The sequence below is a fragment of the Thunnus maccoyii genome, chromosome 1, assembly GCF_910596095.1.
Source record: "Thunnus maccoyii chromosome 1, fThuMac1.1, whole genome shotgun sequence".
Classification (NCBI taxonomy): Eukaryota; Metazoa; Chordata; class Actinopteri; order Scombriformes; family Scombridae; genus Thunnus; species Thunnus maccoyii.
The window spans coordinates 22,932,598-22,955,758 of record NC_056533.1 but is presented as its reverse complement, the minus strand read 5'-3'; the positions used below and the strand labels follow the sequence as shown (position 1 = coordinate 22,955,758).

Genomic DNA, 23,161 nt, shown 5'->3' with positions numbered 1-23,161 from the left:
ATACTCTTTTGTACAGCGGCTAAACACTTGTTTGGTATTAAAATGTGCACACCTGTATCTATTTTTTTGTCTTTAAATATTACTTATCTCAATTCGACACTTGCTTACTTAACATTTTCTCCAGAGATTATGATTTAATAAGGTGATAAAGGAGCGAGGCAACAATTCTGCCTTCTCTTTCACAAAACATCTTATTCTAGTGGAATGCCAAGAGTTCTTAGAGACAAAAATAGAGAACTAGTAGTTTTTTTTTTTAACCTGCCTCGTGGCACGTCATTATATATATATCTATCTATATATCTATCTATATATAGATATAGATATATATATGGTAGGGTCCAAAAGTCTGAGACCACTTTCCCCATTCACTTGAATGTGGGAAAGTGGTCTCAGACTTTTGGAGCCTACTGTATATATATTATATAATATGACGTTTAAACAAAACCAAAGAGAAATGAAACCCTGGATCCCTTCTTTACACACTGGCCGAGTTATGGGTTTGGTAAAAAAAAAAAAACAAAAACAAAAAAAACAAATTAAAAAAAAAAAGTGAGAAGGGTGAGCTTTTAATCTGTCTAAACATCAGTGTCTGTTGGCTGACTGAAACACCGACATTTAGACATTGTACTGTTTGTTTTAAAACAATGCAGAGAACATTGAAGTTACCAAACATACGGTTACAGAACTGCAAAAATTGTACAATGTGTTGTGGCTGCAGGAGAGACATTTGCAGTCTGCTGACAATCAAGATAAGCATTTCTCCCGTGAGGTTGTAAAAAGGTTATGCAAACAGTGTATGAATGGCCAAGAGACAGCACATACTGTATGCTCCTCTGTCACAGAGGATTTCAATTGCTTGAATTTGTTTGTAGTCAAGTTGTTCATTAAGAGATTACAAACTACTTCAGTCACCCAGATTTTTGATTTTCTCCGTTTTTTTAAGTGTATTTAACATTAATGACATAAATTCTTGCAAAATAATTATTCAACTTTGCATGAATCCTGAGTAACCTTTAAAAAATACTTAGAATCAAAAGGAAAATGAAGAATCCATTCATTGAGACAGCACTCCTGATCTGAATGCAACATGTTAATAAACACCAGAGGACATTTCACTGATTAGAAACCAACCATTACTGAAAGGACACACAAACATACACACAAATTACATACTAAAATAATTAAAAATATGCTCTCTTTCTCCCTACTCATTCTCTCTATCACATTCCCTCAAAAAAGTATTCACACACTCAAAACAAAATGAAGCAGAGTTAAAGAATCCAACAACAACAACAACAAAAAAAAAAAAGACGGGTGGTACACATGAATAAAAGCATCAAAAATGATGCAGATATAATGCTATTAATCAGTCAACATTTCAATAATGTCTCTGTGACTGAGTCTGATACAGTGTTTCGTGTCGCCAGCAAGGAGAGAGAACTACACAAGCCTAGGCTCTGGGCCAATATGGACTCAGTAAAGGTTCAGACAGGCACATTTGATATATATATATGTATATATATATAATTCAAAAATATACCTGACATTGAGGCTGAAACAGTCTCAGTCTCTTGTCTTTCCGGGTTTGAACTGTTCACTTTGGTAAAGGGTGTCAATCATTTCATGATGTCGCTTGCTTCATTATTATTCCTCTACCTTTTCATTTTTAAATAGACAGAATTTGTTTTGTACCTAAGGGAGGTGTAAGCGCTTTGCATTCAAGGCAGCATCGCAGCCAGGTTACCATGGAGGGCAAGTTAATGCTGGACCCCGTCCGCACTCTTCTTCTGCACCCTCCTCCTCAGTTCTGGTGCTTTTTCTGGGTGCACTCGACTCTCCATGGGGTGAAAGTGCATAGGAGTTGGGCTCCCACTGTTGCAGCAAGGATCCGCTCACAGTAGTAAGGCCTTTTTGTTTCTCCAAAAAAACAATGTGACTGCTTAAGCATCTGAGTGTCTGCACAGTGAATCTTTCAATATGTGTGTGTGTGTGTGTGTGTGTGTGTGTGTGTGTGTGTGTGTGTGTGTGTGTGTGTGTGTGTGTGTGTGTGTGTGAGAGAGAGAGAGAGAGAAGGAGCAAAGTGTGATTTATGTGCATTTGTCAACTGTTGTGTGTGTGTGTGTTTCTTGTGTCTGTATGTGTTTATGTCGGTGAAAGGCAGGTGGTTGAGGGACTCGTATCCTTATACTGCCTCTCCTCTTCTTTTTCCACACATCTGTGTTCATTCCTTTGCCGTCATGCTACTGACGCTCCTCTCCCTCCTCCTCCTCCTGGATGACCTGAATGTCATCTGACGGGGAGGTGGGCAGGCTGGCTGGCAGGCTGGGGAGCAGGCTGTCAGGCTGCTGCTGTTTGCCCAGCTCTTTGCTCTTCTCCTCTTCTTCAATGGTCTTCTTCCACACCTTGTGGTTCTCTGTCAGGTGCTGCATGATGCTGCAGAACAACCGGCGGCGGCTCTTCCTCCTTTCTGTGACGAACAAAAGTAAAGATATGTTTAACAAAATTGCGATTGCGGTTAATGTAAACATGACATTACCGATGAGTTATCGGTGTCTTACTTGGTGCCAGCTCCTCGTCTAGCTCATCGTCCTCATCCTCGTCCTCATCCGTGTCCGTGTCCACCTGCCCCTCATCGTCTTCATCTGATCCCTCCTCATTGATCCAGTGGCCGGGAAGTAGACCGGCAGCATCGTAGGAGTTACAAAGTGGTCCTACAATATGTGTGATGAAGGACTCCTGTAGCTTCGCCAGCTGTGGGGAGGAGCGGTCCATGAAGGGGCTGATGGGTAATCCCAGCCGAGCTTCCTCATCTCCCTGCAGGTCAAAAACAAAGATTACAGTTAAAGGACTGTTTCACAATTTTTCAAGTCTGTCTTAACACGACAGTCAGGTGCCCATATGAACATTGAGGAAGGTTTTTCTTGCTGTAATCATTCCTCCTCCATAATGGCCAAATAATGCACTTTCAATGTAAGTGATGGGGGAAATTAGTCAAATCAAGTCAGTTTCTCTCTTTTTAGTACCCAATTCCCTCTTTTTGTTAAATTGTACATGGTAAAAGGACTATGCTTATATAGCGCCTTTCTAGTCTTCTCAGCGCTCAAAGCACTTTTAAACTACGAGTCACATTCACCCATTCAATCACACATTCATGCACTGATGGCAGAGGCTGAAACAAGGTGCCAACCTGCTCATCTTTAATCATTCACACACACATTCAATTTGGGGTTCAGTATCTTGCCCTTCGACATGCGGACTGGAGCAGCCAGGAATCGAACCACCAATCTTCTGATTAGTGGACGACCCGCTCTACTTCTAGAGCCACTGTCCTTCCACTGCAGCTGAACAGGAAAACACTGTGCTTTAAGACACAGACTGTCACTTTGGAAGATATCCACTTTATTTGACTAAATTAGATGACTGAAGCTTCATATTACATTGTTTCTACAATGTAATATGATTGTTATTATTACTTTGTAAGCACATTTGGAGGGGATCATCTAATGGTCAGTATGAACAGGAGGAATGAGTACACAAGCAAAATCTGTTTCAATGTTCATATGGGCACCTGACTGTCGTTTTAAGACGGACTTGAACACTTGTGAACCTATCCTCTAAAAACATCTCATGCACACAGATCTTCAGTGATGAAGCTACATACTTGAGATGACCTACATGACAATCATAGAAGAGTTGCCCATTCTCCTTAGATTTAACTGTCTTTTAATTGTTACGTCTTTTTTTTGATATGTCACTGATGTTAGTAATCTTACTTTTTATTCTTGTCCTCTATTTTTCTGTTATCTTTTTTTCTGTTTGTCTCTTTCATTGTATTTATGACCTTGATGTTTAAGTCAGGATGGATTTGGGACGGTGAATTTTTCATCTACCTAATTCTCTCTTGATTAAAAATGTACTGCAAGACAAAAATGTAGATTGAATGTTTGTGTTGATTGGATACACTCTGCAGCATTAACATAAAGTCTGTACCTGCTCATAAAACTCATTGACGATGCCTTCCGTCCACTTGAGGTGCAGGTCACGGACTTTGGCTGGTCCGTTGATATCTGCCAACTTGATACACACTTGGCACACCAGCAGTCTGTCGTTCTCATTGGTCCAATCAATTCCTGGACTGTTCACATCATTCACCTGTTCACAAACAGACAGATATTAATGCCTTACAACAACCGGTCGACTGCTTTATTCTGCATCCATTATGCTACATGCTGCTCAACTAAATCTTAACGTACCATCCTAATGTTTCAATCAATATTTTTGCCAGAAACTAAAGGATCAATAAATAGATAATTATCTATTCTGATCAATCTGTGCAATCTCTCAAGATTTCCTCATCTCAGACCTTGGCGTTGAACTCAGCCAGGAAGTCAAAGTGCTTCTTGAGGTCTGTGGCCAGAATCGCCTCGATGACAAGGAAGCGGAAACGCTTGAACTCAACGTGGTCCAGGTTGGCCAGGAAGTTGAATTCGGGCTGGGACAGGTAGAGGCTCCAGGCAGACGCAGCGTGGTGGTTCTCCAGCACCGAGCGGTCATTGTACAGCACCGCCTACACCGGACAGAAAGGAAAAGCCCAGAAGTGAGAGAGGGAGGGATGGCAACCCTAAGAAGATTTCTAAAATTTCCTCTAAAATGCCAGTATAAATTTTATTACATAATGTGTCTGAAAATGTGTTATGTAATTTTGTAATGGATTCAAAAATAGCAACCACTCAATAAAAGAGATAAAAGGGACATGAGGGTATTTGGTTATGAAATTAGAAATGCAACAGGATCAAATGTGAGGAAACAGGTCAAAAACTGTTACGGAACAATAGATACTATGAAAAAGATCCTTTTAACTGACAAAGTGGTTTTCAACATCATTATCAATCAATAGGTTCAGGGTTCCCTCTTCTTTCTTTTAACCCACTTTCCTGGGACTTTTCAATGCCAGACAGTGCGAGTGCTATCACTGGCCATGTAGTGAAAATACAATATTTAAACTAGGGCATGCAGTTAACCTTTTTACCTTTCATTAACAAGACTGACCACAGCGAGAGAGTGCTATGGGATTGACTGACCGTGGGATGTGGAGTTAACCTTAAACATAATCTCCATTTAACAATGTTGACTGTCCAGTTAAACATTAACTGTAACTGGAGACACAGGGTTAATACATAAGACTCAATTTCATGGACAGAGTGTGAGGCAGCTGAAGTGACACTGTGGTATGTCTAAACCAAAGATGATAATGCAATACAGAACGTGTTGATTAAAAAGCCAGTTCTGGGTGGCTCCACATATAGTGCATAAGTGAACTGATCACTAATTATATTGGCTAGCAGATTTTACATGGTAAGGTGGAATCACAGAAAGGAAAAAAAAAACATCAACCACCAGGTGCCACTCAGACAGACTCTTCAGCCGCCTCTGAGAGACTGTCAGGTGACTTTTGCGTTTGTGCACAGATCGTGTGTCAGGGGCAAGACGTCAGTGGTGATATTTGCTTTCTGTCTGTCGGTCTTGGATGAACACTTTTTTTTTGTTAGAGGGCAGGTTGCAAACAATGACTCTGCAGAGTGGATACCTCAGTAAAGTAGAGATAAAGGGATAAACTGTGGCAGATGCAGGAGTCAAACTCAAAAACTTTTAGATAATTTAAGCAAGTTTATTTCTATGGGAGGCTTGGGGCAATTATAATATTGGAGTAAGCACACATGCATGTAATGTAGAAATATCAAGTGAAAAGTTTCAGAAGATTTACCAATAGAAACTCATGTAGTCCAGTTTAGTATGAAGACGGCCAGTTTGAAAAGCAAAGCTGACATCCAAAAGTCCAGATTTGCCCGTTTATGTGTGTGCTGTATCTTCCAAAACCGTTTCCATCACTTGTGGTGAAATGTCATGTTACATAAACCCATATTTTGAACATCTGATCCTTTGTTTCTATAAACATGGTTGTGTTTTATGTATGTGTACCTGGTAAGCTAAAATAAGTTTGCTGATTCACTCTACAACACTGACAAGTACCAACAAATGCTGGAGGTTACCTGAGGTGCATTAGTGGCTACTAAAAAGGCATTTGTGCGACCGGGATGGTCATAGTCGTGCATTGCAGCTGCTACATAAAGGGCCATGAGCTCCAGGGCAGGAATGTTCCAGGCCAGGCAGCCATAGCTGTCATCTGAAATAGAGGAGCTCTTAGAGGAGGCATAGGATATCCTGCCTGGAGAGATCCCACTGTCTGAATCTGGAACACACAATGGATAAATGTCACCATAGAGAAAGTTTTAGTGTAGGCCTACACAGTCTTTGTCTAATCAGGTAACAGTTGTATAAGAAGGAAAGGAAATGTAATGTTAAATATGAGCATACGCACACACCCTGTTCTACTCTCATTTATTCACTGTCTGACTCAATTTCTCGCATCTCTGTTATTTTCTCATCCCCGTCTCTCTCACCTCCTTTTATCAAATCACAGCTGTTCTGGCAGCAGCAGTGGAAGACGTTTGTAAAGGCAGAGATTGGTTGTTCTCAACCTTTTTCTGGCCAGCACCCCCTATCCATTATCCAGGTCCCTTACCACCCCAAGTCAATTAAAATGTAGGCTAATTGTCTTCCCTGAATATTAATGTTGATTATTATTCTGTGTTATATCATTAAAAAAGCAAGTCATTGGATACCAAATAACAGATTAGATTTAACTGGACAGTTGAAATTTCATTATCATTAGTTTCCCAGGAAGCAAGACAGCCATGTGAATATAAATGATATTTATGAGTGTTAAACAAATGCAATGGTTAGAAATTTGACATTCAGACTTTAATTAGGTCTCGTTATTGATCATGAACAGCAGCCAATCAAAAAGCGGTAATTTGGTGTCGGTGACAAACAAGAAGCATTCTTATTAATTGTTCCAACGGAAAACAAGAGCAGCCTATCAAGGAAAAAGTCTGAGGCTACTGAAAAAAAAAGCAGAAGGATATGTATTCATAGCTTAAGTATTGAATAGAATACTGGCAGCATTTTTTCTTGTTCTGCGTCATTTTGCTGATATATGACTGTTGTTTTTTTATGATGCTATCCAGTTGATTAAATAATCAGACCTGCAGCGGTCTGGCAGAGAGCGTCAACTAAAATAACCCAGGTCAGGTTATTTTACTAAAAATTATGTATTTTCACACAATTTCAGACTATTATAATTACAATATTTATTAAAAAACACCCTGGCATAAGAAATAATAATCATAAAACATTGGTAAAACAGGTTTTGGTGAATGGATTTGAACTGTGATTTTCTCATCCTCCCATAGTCAGGCTGTAGCCACAAGTTGTGCTATGCCAGCTGTAAAATTTTATCATTATCTTATCCATACGCATACTCTTATCGGCCCAGTTCTTTATCAATACTCTTATTGGTTCTTTTTCGTTACTAAAGAATTGTTTTTTTAATTATCTTTTTAAAAAAGAATAAATTCAGAACAGGATTAGAATAGATTTATATTTTAAATATGAAAAAATATTATCTCTACAGCAGCAACAGCAATATTTCCATCAGTAAAGTTACTATATAAACTCAATATCTCACAGGAAGGAAATCAAAAATGTCAGTAAAATAAATAATATTCCTGACAGCAAAAATCAAAAGTTTAGAAAGAATGAAGAACACAGACATCTGTTGGTATCAGTCATTCCTCCTGTCCTCTGTCCTCCTCTCCCTGCTGCTGGTTCACAGGACGGGCTGTTTGAGCCAGTAGCTAAGTTTACAAGAATTTGCCAAATTTTAATACACGTTGCTATCTAAGCTAAACACAAATACTGACAATTAGATCTGAGTAGATGACAGAGAAGCAAGCGTGACCATAAATGACAGAAAAACACAGTAGAGACTAAGCATAGTTTCCCCAAGTCTACACACAAAGCAGAGCAAGTTTAGCAGAGCGGCATCAGCGAGCTCCATGTGTCTCCACAGGAGGTTTTCAGGTAGTATTGAGTGTAAGACACCTGTGTTTTGGAAGCACTCAGAGCTCAATACACAAATTTGACTGTAGTTACGTGTGTAGAACGAAGGAAAATAGAATTGACAACACTATGAAAAAACATAGGAAAACCTTGAAGTCCCCCCCCCCCCCCCTCTTTTTTTTAAAGATATGTTTTTGGGAATTTTTTATGCCTTTGACAGTTGACAGTAGAGAAGCAGACAGGAAACAAAGAGGAGAGAGAGGGGTATGACATACAATAAAGGTCCACAGGTGGATTTGAACCAAAGACATTGCGGTTTTGTGGCATGCACTGTAAACATTTGTCTACCAAGGAGCTCCAATTGCAGTATTTCAAACCAAACCATCTGTGTTATGTAGAGTTAAAGGACCAGTGTGTAGGATTTAGTGCCATCTAGCGGTGAGAATGCAGATTGCAACCAACTGAATACCCCTCCCCCTCAACCTTCCCTTCCAAGCTTGTAGGAGAACCTATGGTGGACGCAAAACTCGCAAAAGGCCCTCTCTAGAGCCAGTGTTTGGTTTGTCCACTCTGGGCTACTATAGAAACATGGTGGTGCAACATGGCGGGCTCCGTGGAAGAGGACCTGCTCCCTATGTAGATATAAAGGGCTCGTTCTCTGGTAACGAAAACACAACAGTTCTTATTTACATGGGAATATACACTAATTAAGACATACTTATGAATATTTTATTCCATTTCTGCCAAGTCAGCTGTGCTAGATGCTACGAAATTCTACACACTGCACCTTTAAGGCCATATCCTGTTGCAGAAGTAGTTTCTATAAGTCACAAACAGAATCAGTCAAAATTACTTCATTTCTGACATCAATGGGTGGTCCAAGATTTCTTGGAGGAAAGGATGAAGAATCAGCACACCTAGTATACTTTATTAAATGTTTCTTTCAAAGTCTTTGTCTAGGGTTGGAGTCACATAGTGTAGTTAAAAAAATCCTAAAAATTTTCCAAAGGAGGCGTTTAAAAAGTTCCTAAGTTATATGTCTTCTTCTCTCAATGGCTTGGTTAAAATTATGATTTTTAATTACTATTTTTTTTTTTAAATTGTGGGAGGTTAGACTTTTTCTTTCAGGAATAAATATACTTAGAAGTTTATTATATTATTTATTTATGACTGTGTGCAGACTCTCCTGCAAAAACACAGTGAGTAGACTGAATAATGAAAAATCCCTCAGACTCACACTGGCTGGCATCTGCACTGCACAGCACTTCTGATATTTAATAACATGCTTGATTGTTGTGCAGCCATGTGTTCACATCACAACCTATGTTCCACAAATGGTAATCTATGACAAATAAGTCTACACCCGTGTCACTTGTGTTTACCTGTGTCACTTCCTGTCACATGCTCACTGTGGATCTGCTGGAACCCAGGGATTGGTCGAGTGGTCAGGTACCAGACAGCATGGAGCACATCAGTAGCATGGACCCGGTTATGATCTGTGTGTTATTAACCAAAACATTTTAAATGAGTCGATTTTACTTTGTGCACCAGCAATAATTTGAAATATTAGATAATTTTCTTAGCTTTGCCACACTATAGCTACTTAATTCATCAAACAATACACATGAACATCTGGGGGTGACACATGAACAAACAAAAAACAAACATGAGTCTTTGAATTTCTTGAGGCCTACACAGTGTAACACTCACAGGGAATGTCCCTGTAGCCATTTTCCAGAGCACAGAAGTATGTCATGAACTCCCTCACAGGGATCTTGAAAATTTCAAACAGACACGTATCCTGGAAAAGGGTGTATGTCACCTGGGGAAATACAAACCAGCTTTACTGAAACATAAATCAGAACACAGAATAACCAGCACCGTCACTGATGATCCGTGGAACATTAAAACACATAAACATTAAAATCACTATGTAAAGACAAGAAGTTCACTGTCTGCTGAAATGTAATTTCAAGCTGAAAAGGGACCATTGTTAGCACTTGTGAGCATATTGTAAGTTTTGTAGTGTAAAGGTTATAATTGGGGTGTTGCATATTCGCATTTTTGAAATTGCGTATATCTGTGGCTTGACACTTGAAACAAAAACAGGTTTCTCATAGGAGAAGCCAGCTGGCTCTCAGTCTTTAGCAAACTGTACTGCTGCTGAAGAGCTGATGTGGTGGGCTGGTATTAAAGTCCACACTAACTCCACCTGTGTATACTGTATTCCTCCTATTAACAATATGTTTATCCTGTTTCCAGCCCTTTTCCAGATTGCACCAGGCTTGAGCTTTCACTCTTTTTTAGGAAAAGAAAACCCTTGATTTATTTTTATAAACACACCTAAGCATATTATTATTAAAACTAAAAGGTTAACGCCCTGCTAACAGTCAATAAGGGCAGCAATGATCATTATTACTCCACTTAACAGATGTGTAGGATGGAACAAACAACATACAGTATATTGACTATTTTTGCTTTTTAAGAGAGCTATCAAGAGTGGATACACTGACTGACCAAAGCCAAGTAGCACAACAAAAACACATCAAAGAGCTACAGGTGATCATGGTTGGTTTGTGGTTGTTGTACTAACATAGCTGAGTATTCTTCCCGTCTTTCCTCCTGTTTTGTCTACCAGGTCAAAGATCTGGAAGTTCCAGGTGTTCATCCTCTCCATGAGAGCATCATGGTCCTCCAGCATAGGATCTAGTCTGAACTCCTGCTCACCCTGGAGAAAACCACCAAATGTACAAATTGTACAGATTAGTACAGACATGCATTTATTTCTATTGACCTTTAATGTTCTTTACATGTAAAAATATATGTTTCTAGAAAGACTAAATCAGTCTGACACATAGACTACAGTTATCAAAGAATATTTGTAATATATAGTGAAAAATGAAGAATATGGATAGAGAGCAAAAACTATGTGTTTGAGGAAAACACTCAACTCAACTCAAGTTAATATGAACTGCAGGCGTTCTAGGAAACCCAAATGATACCTTGCATATAATTAAGTTAAATGTAAAACTGAATCCCTACATGCGCACTCACAGGAAGCAAGTCTACATAAAAGTGTGAGCTAAATATCTGAAACTTAAAAAAAAAAAAAAAAAAATACAAAGACAAAATGAAATGGTTGTTCCATCTGCTGTGAAGCAATAGACAATCCTGTTGTTAGTTGAAGCTTTTTGATCAAATGCACCTCTAATTCCTGAGTCTGCTTGTCTGTCCTCGGGCTCTTCTTTTCCTCCTCTGCCTGGCCCTGGTTCCCTGCAACGTCTGACTCTCCAGACAAGTCCACCTCCACGCTCTCCTCCCTGATTAGAGGCTCCCCTGTGAAGTCCAGCCCTTCACCTGCAGCTGCATACAAACAAAGCGCAGTCATTCAGTTTGTTGTTTAACTGAGCTTTTGATCCTACGATGACAGTTTTGTAGTAAAGATGACATGCTTCATTCAAGAGGCTGATGTAAACAGGTGATTGTTGATGACTAGAATCAAAGCTTATTTTCCCAGTAAGAGTCTGTCTATTTGAAAAAATGTACATTTATTCATGTATTCCACATTGGAGCATAAGGATAAGATAAATGATCCTAAAAGTTCTTCATTCTTTCATGTGTATGCACCTGTGCCTGTGTGTTTATGTGCATACACTTGCATTATTGTTGGTGTCCAGCAGAGGACAGCATTAACCTCCTAAACTACTTATGGAAGGTGTTTCTCTGTCAACCCCCTGGCACTATAGCACTTGACAAGATTGTCTGTCACCTCTCCATTACATAATGTGCATTAGATGTAATCGCATGTACCTGAGCGCCTGCGTTGAGCCTCACTGGTAAATGACTGATGAACTTCCCCCGTATCACTGCCGGAAATTCCCTTAAGCATCTGACGACCGCAGCTAGAACAAAAAGACATGGTAGTGACAGACATGATCAATTTCAGCATATCATTTATTGTCATAACCACTAACAAAAAAAAGTGATTGTAGCTAAACATGCCACTTCTCTACAGCTGGTTTCACCTGGTGCAAAGAGGGAAAGCGGAGCCTCGGAAGGCCTGCTGGAAATCAGGTGAACTGAGGGTGTAACCCAAAGGCTTGTGCAGGTTCAGATTGACGCTCGGCTTAGTCAGGAAGTCAGCCGTGTCTGGGAACTCCACAGGCGATCGAGTGACCAGGGACGATGAGGAACCTGTACCTATTGCTGGAGGGCTGTGGCTTGGTGAGGTGACTGGGCTCAGGCTTGGAGATGTGCCTAAAGAGGATGGAGGAAAAGAGAAAGACGTGATATTTAGGAAGAACATGAGCAGCTATTCAAAATGGAGTGTCTCTGAAAGGTTTATGGTTCAGTCTCACCTGCTCGCCTGGGCCCTGCATGGTAGGTGAGAGTAACAGAGGACGACCTCTGCTTGGGAATAGTGAGCAGGTTTGCATTCGGCCCATTGGACAGACCTGAGCTGGAGCACAAAAGACACATATACACATATTTACCACTGGCTCTAAAGAATAAGTTACATTTAATTATAACTCTTTGTTTTGCTCAGGAATAAGATAGACCTTTACTGCCATCCTGTGGAGTAATATTGACACTACATCTCAGTGCCCAAATAAGTATATTATTAAATATTAAATATTTGCTGTTACAGTTAATTGTACCTGAGTAATATATTTATTTACAATTATTAAAGATACATGATTTTCCATCAATGCAGCGAACACCATTATCAAGATCCAGTTAAATTAATTCTGTCCCTCTGTAAAATCAAGGCAAGAGTGTTTTTACTCAGAGAACAGATGATACTGTGATGTGTTAACAACTCCCTCTGCTTTTGGTTTCACTGTGCGAGCTGAAATACACACAGAGCTCACAGGTTCACATACTGTTGTCAGCAGAAACACAATGAAAGGTTGACACTGCAATGTTCACACAAACTTAAAGCCACATCCAGTATATGGTGACACTATATTTTACAGTTATTTACATTTTCTTTGTTTCTCAGCTGCTGGGTCTGTCCAGTCAAACAGGATTTGCAGGTTAACTAGCTAACTTTGTGTTCAATTCTAGCTTTTCAGTCTGCCGGAGGAGGTCAAACCACAACTCATGCTGCAGACTTAATCTGCATGCAGCTGTTTGTTGGTTCAAAATATGAAAACTACCTCCTCACTGATCAACTGTGAGGAAAATTGAGTTACTGCGCTGTGGACAGTGACAAGTACTAAAGATAACAGAGTGACATGTTTACTTAGGGTAGGATAAGTTGCTTTCCATGATAATTTATTATATCAGATCAGACATATATTAAATGTTTGTAGTACAACCAATGTTCCACTCTGGCAATAAAAGTAACACCACAACATGGGAACATGAGGCGAGTTGATGAGTAGAAAATCTGTTTTGACTCTGATATTTTGATATAGCTGTAGCATGTTATGGATATGTAGTGTGGGATGTAAAATAATACAGGAAACCCCTGAAAAAAGAACAATATTTATAGTTTTGACAGTCAAATCTAGCTTCTCTATTCAAAACAAAATGTGATCTATATTTCTCAAAATGTGAAATGTTCTATTTCTATTATATCTTCCTAATTTTCCTAAGATTTCTTGCTTCTGTAGAACTCGCTATGACCCGTTTATTATTTTTATGCAGGCTGACCAGAAAAAGAAAAAGAAAAGATCTTTGACTTAATTGTGCACAGGTGCTGGTAAACAGAGGAGCAACCTCAGGAAAACCACAACTAGAGTACAGCCACATTATTATTATTATCATTCATGTGATTTGAAATTGGGCAGATTCAGGGTATTGTATAGCCCAGATGAGATGATGTATGTAAGGTGGTGGTACAGTGTACAGTTTTTGTGTATGTAGTTGGGTTTGTGTATTTGTGGACATAGCTAGGACTGAGTTGGTGTTGATACCTGGTCAAGTTGAGGTCAGGGTGGGGTCTTTTGCCATTGTTGCGTTCCCACCGTGAAGAAGTGGAGTCAAGAGGAGGGAGTGCAGAGGATGAAGAGGTGGAACTCCTCCTGGGCTGAGGGGTGGGGAGGCTGTTTCTGCTGCTCAAACCCTGATGGGGAAAAAGTAACTCTTTAATATATATACATCCTAAATACACACACTGAAGAAGCAGGTCATGATACTCAAAGAGCATTTCGAACCAAAAAATTAGGAGCATTTGTTAACTTAGGCCATGCAAACCCACTGCCTTACACTGTGCAACACAGTGCACAGTCATGCGAAGGACCTGGACAGGATAGTGTGAACCTCTGTGCCCGTTGCACCTTCCTGGTGAAGCTCCTCGCTGTCAGGTGAAAAGAGGCACTCCCTCCCCAAAACAACCCAGTGGGAGTTAGCAGGAACTGGGGACTTGGCATTTTAATTTGGAAGACCAGTGGGGGGACGAAGAAGCTCACTGATTGTTTCAACATTGCCTAATGTGATGTGTTTCATTGATGTGATGCTACTACTATTGGTAGACTCTAACAACACACTGTGGCAATTCTTGAGAAGGAGACATGCTGAAGGAACTTTTAATTAATTCCTGAGTTTAGCTACTACTTTGTCTTTGGTCTTGGAATGATTAGACTGACATATCTCTTTATGTATTGAAGCAGTAAAGCCTGTACCCACCTTAATGGGCTTCCTGTCACTCCGCTCTACGGAGTCCTCCACCTCATCACAGGGGTAGAAGCCCGGGAAAGGGGTGAAAGGGTTTACCCTGGGGCGGCACGAGCCTGAGAACGTCCCCATGAGGCTGGAGACGCTGCGCAGGGCTGAGATGGTGTGGGGTGACAAAGACGAGTCCATCAGCAGGTCTGACACCAGGTTCCGGGCCTCGTTGATGACCGAAAGGTCCACACCATTGCCGCTAACTGCACCCTGCCGAAGGCACATATGAATGGCACAGATTAAGTAACAGGACAGGACTGTCAGAGGGCACACACAAGACCTGTTTTCAAAATGTTTCTGTTTGGATTGATCATGTTTTTTGGCTTATGGCCGAAAGGATAGATTCACATTTTAACCAGAACCAGAGTCCCATTTAACTGGACTTAACAACGCAGGTTTAATAACACCCTTTACTCAGACAGCTGATGTCTCATGTAAACTTTAAAATGCATTTCTGCATAAAAAGAGGACTGTGGATTTTGACCCTATCTCTTCTGTTGGAGACATAAGGAAGGGATCTCTTCACAGCTACTATGGAGAGGAGGATTTATAACAGCTACCAATTACTCTTTGGATATTCATATGGGAATGTGGAAAACATTTTGAGATAGACATGAAAAAAATGTGAACCTATCCTTTAAGACAACATTGTCTACCAGCCTACAGGAGGGTACTTCAACATCAGCAGCAGGTGGAGTGACAGTAAACCAACTGATTGATTGACTAAATGCTTGTGGGTAACTTAAAGGTGGTTTGGGACAGTTATATTGCTGGTGTTTTGGTAGGAGCAACAAGGCAAGCACACAGATCATGAGGTACACAGTGCTGATTGAAATCCCCCACCTCTCTTTACATTCTTGTTCGCTTCATCTTCATTCCCTTTAGGAAATCTAAGTTTCCCATGACTAACTTTGCTGTAATTTACTGTTTCTAACCTCCTCTCCCACCCCATTCCTCTCCTGTTGTGTCCTCATCGCTCTACTCTGCTTCTAGCCTCTTATAGAGCAGAGACAGTACTGTATATCGGGTGGAAAATACATATGAGAGGCTTTGTCAATCTTAAGTGAAATCCTATAAATTGTAACACAAGTCTAACCCCAAAAAGTGTAATCTTTCCCTTTTCAGGCAGGTTTCATGAGGGAATATATTCTATCTAACCTGGCCGTGTCTACCAGGTACAAATAATGACTTTTGGTCTGTGGGAGCTGAATTCTTTGATAGATTACACAAATAGTTCAAACAAGACAAAGAATGTCTGAGTAAGATAAAATGTGGCATGACAACTATTTCAAGGTTATCGTATGCCAGGTTTTACACAATGTGTATTTTACCTAACCAAAAAATGTCAGGAAAGAACTGAATGTCCCAAAGGTGACTTATAGACAGCTTTTACCGGTGGACTAAAGAGATCACTCAATCTGAGAAGACCTCAGTGTCAGGCTGTGTTTCAGTGCACATGTACATTGAAAACATGTGAGCTGGAGTAAGAACACTACTGACCTGATACTGTGGCTTGTACCAGTGTTTCAGATCCCAGTCCCATAAGATCATCTGAAAAACAGAGGAGAGACACATAAACTGTCAGTTACATATTGTAATCAGATTTCTGTGTGTGTTCATAGCAGAGAATATGAAATGTATTTGCATAGAAAGTTTGACCTATGCTCCAGTTTCAGTCCACTGCCTTATGACTTTTCAGTGAGGGCACCAGCGGGTCAGCAACAGAGCGACAGAGCACTCTGCTAGTCTATGCTGCCTGTTATCTAAACACACAGTGTAGTAACAGTTTACATTAAGGATTTCCTGCACCACATGATGCACTTTCTACTACAGGTATGCGAATGCACGCTGCCTTAGCGACAGCAGAGAGAGGCCTTTCACTGAAAGCAAAAGAAGAAAAGCAAACCACTAAAACCACCATGGTGCGTCTACAATGGAACTATGAGATCTTATCTGGCTGCAACTACGTCAATCAGCAGCATTTCCATGCTATCTGTTGGTAACCAAACAGGACCTCTCACACATTACAGCAGTTTACAGTCAAAGCTGGTGCAGGTTGTGTAACACAAAGTTGCTGGACCTGAAATAACCTAAACCTCTAACTTGAGTATAAATACTAATTTGATATAAAATTTTATAGTGCAGTAACCACTTCATTAGGTCTGTTGTACAGTCATATTGTATTTTTATTTATTTTTTATTTATGCATCTATTTTTTTCAGCCATGAGAACTATAATAATAGTTAAAGTCTCCCTCCACTCAAAAATGTGTTTAGCTTATTGTTACTTCACTTGAATATTTGATCCTCACTGTGCAGAGTTTGACATTATAGAGGGCTGTTTTTCATGTTCAGCTACTGAAAATGGAAAGTTTCTCCATGTTAACAGAAAATCAGAGTTTAAGACTTGTAGCTATCAGCATGATTTGTGAAGTCACACCTAGCTTGGAGCCTCTCGTGCTCTAGTATGCAACTTACGCAGGTGTGATATGAAACTTGAAGCCTCAAGTGCACAAACACTGAGAACGGACACTTCAGTGAAGTAGGAAGACATCTTGAGTTCAGCAGTTCAACTTTTGACATGAACAGTATTTACATATTCACAGATTTTGGATTTTTAATAAGGTAAAAGGAGTAGATGTTATTTTATTTATTTCTAATGAGGTGATTTAACTTTTTTTTATGGATAAACTATAAACATGAATTATTATTCCAATGTTTAAGTTTATATGGCTTAAAACATGTCTTAAAACATGCATCTTTGAGTGAAACAATTGAAATCTATCACTTTTGTCAGCATATCACATAAAAACAAAAAAAAACAACATAAAGCTTATATATAATCCATTCTGACAACTCAGGACAAAAAGGACACCCAGGGGAGGTTTAGGTCCGCCTTTAGTTTTTCACAAGGAGAAATACAGCACTTTGCCATGTAAAATCCACGCAGTAAACATTCCCTTCAAAGAGCAATCATGCAGTCTCACCCCTTGCCACAAGAGGGAGAAACACAGAGGATTACATGTATAGGCCTCATTTGACAAGTACCTCAAAACAAGCTCAACTAAACATGCGAACACACACTCAATGTAACACCTGACCACTCTCATATATCCTTCAATTTAACATCTAAGCAGCTCATCACATTGTCATGAATTATCAAAGCATACTGCATTATTGGATTAAACGTGATATCACATCCAGCAATGGCAAAAACTCTAATGTGACACTTTAAAATGAAAGAGCTCTAAATAATATTTGTTAACTTAAACGTAAAATGCATCTTTTTCACTATTGTTCTAAATTGTGTGATTTAAGACAACATGTCCATCTTTGAAAAGCTACAAGAGCAGGTTTCTGATCTAAGAAGAAAAACACAATAACATATTACAGAAACACAATTAAATGGCCGGTTTAAAAATGTCTCCTCTGTCTCTAACATTATTGTTAGGTTTTATACATTTATGATTCTGCATATGGCCCATACATGAACTGAGATTGTTAAATAGATAAGTGGCTCCATCCCATCTTCTCTAATCAGTAACTGTTTCATTGATCAAAGTGGGATGTTGGGTGTTTGTCATCAGCATCTGTACAATGCTGCCAAACATTTAATATGGCAAATAAGCCCTGCCATGGCAACCCGACATAGAGGCCAGCAAACAATGCTACATACTCCATGGCAACGGGATGGCGGGAGACGGCCGGAGGACAGAGTTGTTGGCCTTCTGCTTGTTTACGGAGAGAGACACAGAAGGGCTGAAACAGAGAGGGAGACGGATAAAAGCTGAAGGAGAGGATGCCATTAAGGAGGGGATACGAGTAAAGGACAAGAGATAAAGATGGAGACACAAATAGATGTGCGCTTAGATGTGTGCTTGGCGTTCATTTAACTCAACCAAAGGATCATGTTTTGTTGACAAATCCATTTTCTACTGACTCTTTCAATCACACACACACACACTACACACCCAGTAGGACACCCATAAGTCTTTAGTGTGCCACATAAATATACCACAGTATGTGTATAATCTGTTAACATCTAACTATTGGTCTCTGCTGCTCTCCTTACTGCTGCACAATCTGTGCACAATGCACAACAACATGGGACTGCTTCTCCGACTCTCACACAGTACAGAAACAGGAAAAGCTGGCTGAATGGGCGCTACCGCCACTGCCACCACCAGCACTGCTATTAAAGCCGGCCCTGTGTGCCAAGCAACAACTTATTTACAGTCAGGGCCTACTGCAAGTGATGAGATTAAAATCTTTCAATGAACGGGAGATATTTTCTTTAGCGATGTTATGAAAACATGACATGCGGGCAGACACATGACAGACGCACAACTCAGCTGCTGACACTTAAGACTCCCGTACACATGCCATCATACGCTCGCACACACAGACACACACGCCACACACACACAATATACATACGGTATCAAATCTTTGTAATAATAATCCAATAAAATAATACATAACAATAATAATATAACAAAAGCCATTCTGCATAAGTACTTTTACTTTGGATTCTTAAGTAAATCTAATTCTCTAAGTTAATTTTTTAAATTGAGTATTTTTATGTTGTAGTCTTACTACTTTAACTTAAATAAAGGATCTGAACACTTTGTTCAAGGCTCACTTTAGAGTTAGAACACTGATAAATATAAATGACTGTAAACCAAGATTTCTATGCAAAATGAGGAATGTCAATGGTCTAGTTGTGTGGGGACATTTTTGCAACTGCTAATTATCAATATTAGAGTTGCAAAGATTAGCTGATTAATCAGGTAGATGATTGATTGAAAATTAACCAACAACTATTTTGATACTCCATCATTTTGAGTCATTCTTTGAGTAAAAAATGCTAAAATTCTCTGGTTCCAAATGTAAATATTCTTGTTTCTTTAGATAGTAAACTGAATATATTTGGGTTGAAGATTGTTGACAAAACAAAACATTTAAGGTACCATTTTGGTACTGGGAACTGGTGGTCAACATTTTTCACCATTTTCTGACTTTATCGAACAAACGATTTATCAAGAAAATAATTGTCGAATGAATCGAGTGAAAATAACTGTTACTTGCAGCCCTAATCAATATCATATAATGTTCATATTTGCAACTGAGAATATGTGGACCTACCTGTTTAATATCTTCTCTTCTCCTCATACATTTCACTACTTTTAATTTCATGCCATCTTCTAAACACACAAACAGGCCTCGCATCTATGTTCACACCTACATGTGCATGTGTATGAAGGTTATTTATAGTGCAACAATTTCCAAAAGGGAAATAACAGTACTATATTTATACACACACAAAGGCAGACAGAGACCCACACAGACAAAACAGACAATATCACTAACATACATGCACAGGCAAAAAAAAAAACAGTACACATGAAAATAACATTTCGCATACACACAATTATTTAACGTGAGACAAGTCGTAAATATTTCCCAACAGGAGTCTATAAACTTGTGCAAGCTATTAGACAGCCGGTTAGTTACACCTGCATGTCATATTAGCTAGGCTCCAGCACTGTGGTGTGAGAGGTGGGGACATTGCTAGAACTGATAAAAACACGCTAATAAGAGTGTGGGGGGACAGAGAAAAGGTATCAATGGCAGGCAGACAGGCAGGCAGGACATTTGTATGGAGAGGAGTACGGCACTGCTGACGTCAGTCGGCAGCGACACACACAGCGTCAGCAGCCCTCAGCACATGCACACGCTGATAATGAGAACTGGGCTCTGGCTGCCAAGACACGCATGGGAAGAAAAGATGATATGGAGAGAGGGAAAAAAAGCACAGGCAGGCGTGATTCTTTTAAGACTGTGTTCAGGAAAGAGAGCAAACCAGATGAGAGGTCTGCAGTGTGTGTGTGTGTGTGTGTGTGTGTGTGTGTGTGCCCTGTTGGTTGGACATAGCTTGAACTGTTGGAATAAGGCTGGCCATGTAGCTCAGTGCCAAAACTCAGGCAGGTTAGCTGATGATAGGCCAGCAGTTGAGGCGACTGAAGGAAGGAACAGATTTAAAAAAAAAAAAAAACTGTCTGAACTTTTGACCCAGACTGGCTCACTATAAATGTATTACTGACACATTTAAGTCAACAAACTTATTATAGTGTTTGAAGAATCCAGAATAAAACACATTATAAGTGTTTATCAAGTGGCAAGTAGAGAAAATTAAATTATACCAGTGAAACCACAGAGAAGGAGTTCAACAGTGAACTTACGTTAACCCCAAACTATAGATAAGGAAGTTAATGACAAAAAAACAACATCAATTACGTGGATGTGGTTTCGATGTTTTAAGTGACAAGAAAGCTTTGAAAGAGACTCTGCAAAATGTGTCAAGTACAACCCTAGACAGGAAAAAGTGACTGAAAAGAACACGAACATGCTAATATTAATTCTTCTGCAACTGCAGCATTAAAGGAGCTTCATGTCAACAAGAATCAATGACGTCCTGGGTTTGTGGCCATTATTACACCACATAAAAAAGGCCCAAAAAGCAACATTGAGCTTGACTGCTTTTTTCTTAGCTAAAGACCTGATGGAAGTATAAAACTAATCACAAAGCTGGAAACATGCTGCCGATCTTTTCTGAGTCAGTCAGTTCAAATGTCATGTTTACTATTAATTAACATTTACCTGTGTACATTTATCATTTACTTGAAATTTTATTTAATCTTGACAAAAATATTAAGGAAAACTTTTCTTGTTTTAAAAAACAAGTGAATTTTAATATGATAATACTGTATTATTTGTCTAATCATAGAATAAAATGTAAAATGCATAAAATACTGACTGTACATTTATGGTAATATTTGTTTAATTAAAATAGATCAAATGGCACAGAAGTACTTGAAGCAATCAGTATTCTACCATGCTGATAGATTGTCTCATCAATAATATCATTCAGTTGCTCTACTGTCTGTGTGGCAAATACAAGAATGAACAGTTGTCTGAATATACTTCATTTTTTCTCTGTTTTTTTTTTCACCCTTTTCCACATGTTTTGACCAGCTGCTTTTCCATGTTTGGTTCGTCAAAGTCATCATTGCAAAACGCAGTCTGCCACTGTCTGCTGAGTGGATAAAAGAATGAAGGTGGTGCATGGGGAAAGTACGAACTGACTAAGCAGTTGCTCATGAATGGTGGGAAGAGATACCGTACCTCCTCCCAGTGCAGCCAGCCAGACAATCTACAGCACCAAACACTTGTAAAAATCTTTTTGCATCAGTGTTGCTTGGCTCAGCACCAGCCCACAGGTCAACCAGCCCAACGGCAAAAACTCATGGGTACTCCAGATGGCTAGTCCGCCTATGGCTGTCACCAGTGTCGTCAGGGCAACCTGGCAGGACCATGGAAAATTCTTTGACTAGGGAAAGGAGCTCGTGCAAAATGTCATCCCTCTCTTTCACACTCATCTACCACTTCACTGGATTGGTGTTGTTCAGCGTCTGCCCTGCAAAAGCCAGCGTCTATAATGTCATCTGCGGTATTTTTATTTACTTCTGTGATCATATCTATTGCTTCACACACTTGCATGGTGTGTGTATTTGATCCAATTTGGCACCGACCCAGTGAATTAAAAAAACAAATACTGCCAATTACATGTCAACCCAAAAATAGTTGAAAATTCCAATCACCCAAGGCATGAACAAGTTAACAGTTACAAGTCTGATGTCTCCTAGTTCTAGTTGTAAAAATCCAAGTTACATTTCTGCAAGTCTTTATAAGACAACAGAGAGAAACAAACAGTTTAACAGCAGTGAAAAACAAAAAATCCACTGTTGGATAAAATTACATGTTCTAAAGGACAATCCGTGGTTTTTCATTCTTATTTATGTGCATGTTCCATAAAAATAACACTCAATTAACTGTCACAGTTCTTATCTATGTGTTGCCAAAATATCCCTATAGACGTCCCTTTAAAAGAGTGAACTACAGGTTTCAATGTCTTATCTCAATCCTAATAGATGGATCTATAAAAACTACACCACAAAGCACATAACTTGTTCATTTCACCCAACAAAGTTACAATTTTAAATGCCACCAAAGATCTTCACAGTGGAAAAGTTTGTGGGTATTTATAGAAGCCAGGGTAAGCTCAATGGGGAGACACCCATGCTAATGAAGAGCATGAAATACGCTTTGGAATCAATGTCACATCATACTGCATTTAGAGTATTTCAGGAGCTGATCTGCCATGTCAGCAACTGGTGTTTGTTTACATGTGGAGAAAAAGATATAGACACTATTTTTGGGCACACTAGACCACAGAATTTTTTCAGAAAAATGTACAGTGAACTGTCGATATGGGTGGTAACATACCAGGGTAAGCTAATGAAGTATGCAAAGGAAAGGTGTGGAGAAATATTACTGATTGGAAAACAGGGAATAGTAGAGAATGGTAACAAAGAACAGAACTTGAGTCTGATGCTAATTGTAAACATTATTTTAAACACTATATAATGATTGGTCCTTATAAGGGAAAATCTTAACTGCCAAATTTC

General features: G+C 39.4%; 1 protein-coding gene across 1 annotated transcript in view; it reads right to left on the bottom strand.

The window, feature by feature from the left end:
- Nucleotides 1-546: 546 nt before the first annotated feature.
- pde3b (phosphodiesterase 3B) overlaps nucleotides 547-23,161 on the bottom strand; it is a 51,743-nt gene continuing 29,128 nt past the window's right edge. The window contains exons 2-16 of the mRNA XM_042412940.1: nucleotides 16,135-16,185; nucleotides 14,596-14,844; nucleotides 13,884-14,032; nucleotides 12,321-12,421; nucleotides 11,988-12,219; nucleotides 11,773-11,864; nucleotides 11,168-11,325; nucleotides 10,556-10,690; nucleotides 9,673-9,784; nucleotides 9,345-9,458; nucleotides 6,051-6,250; nucleotides 4,364-4,567; nucleotides 3,991-4,152; nucleotides 2,559-2,814; nucleotides 547-2,467 (exon numbers count right to left, since the gene is read on the bottom strand). Of these exons, the coding sequence (XP_042268874.1) occupies nucleotides 2,241-2,467; nucleotides 2,559-2,814; nucleotides 3,991-4,152; nucleotides 4,364-4,567; nucleotides 6,051-6,250; nucleotides 9,345-9,458; nucleotides 9,673-9,784; nucleotides 10,556-10,690; nucleotides 11,168-11,325; nucleotides 11,773-11,864; nucleotides 11,988-12,219; nucleotides 12,321-12,421; nucleotides 13,884-14,032; nucleotides 14,596-14,844; nucleotides 16,135-16,185 (2,442 nt within the window). The 3' untranslated portion in view covers nucleotides 547-2,240. The remainder of the gene's footprint in view (nucleotides 2,468-2,558; nucleotides 2,815-3,990; nucleotides 4,153-4,363; nucleotides 4,568-6,050; nucleotides 6,251-9,344; nucleotides 9,459-9,672; nucleotides 9,785-10,555; nucleotides 10,691-11,167; nucleotides 11,326-11,772; nucleotides 11,865-11,987; nucleotides 12,220-12,320; nucleotides 12,422-13,883; nucleotides 14,033-14,595; nucleotides 14,845-16,134; nucleotides 16,186-23,161) is intronic.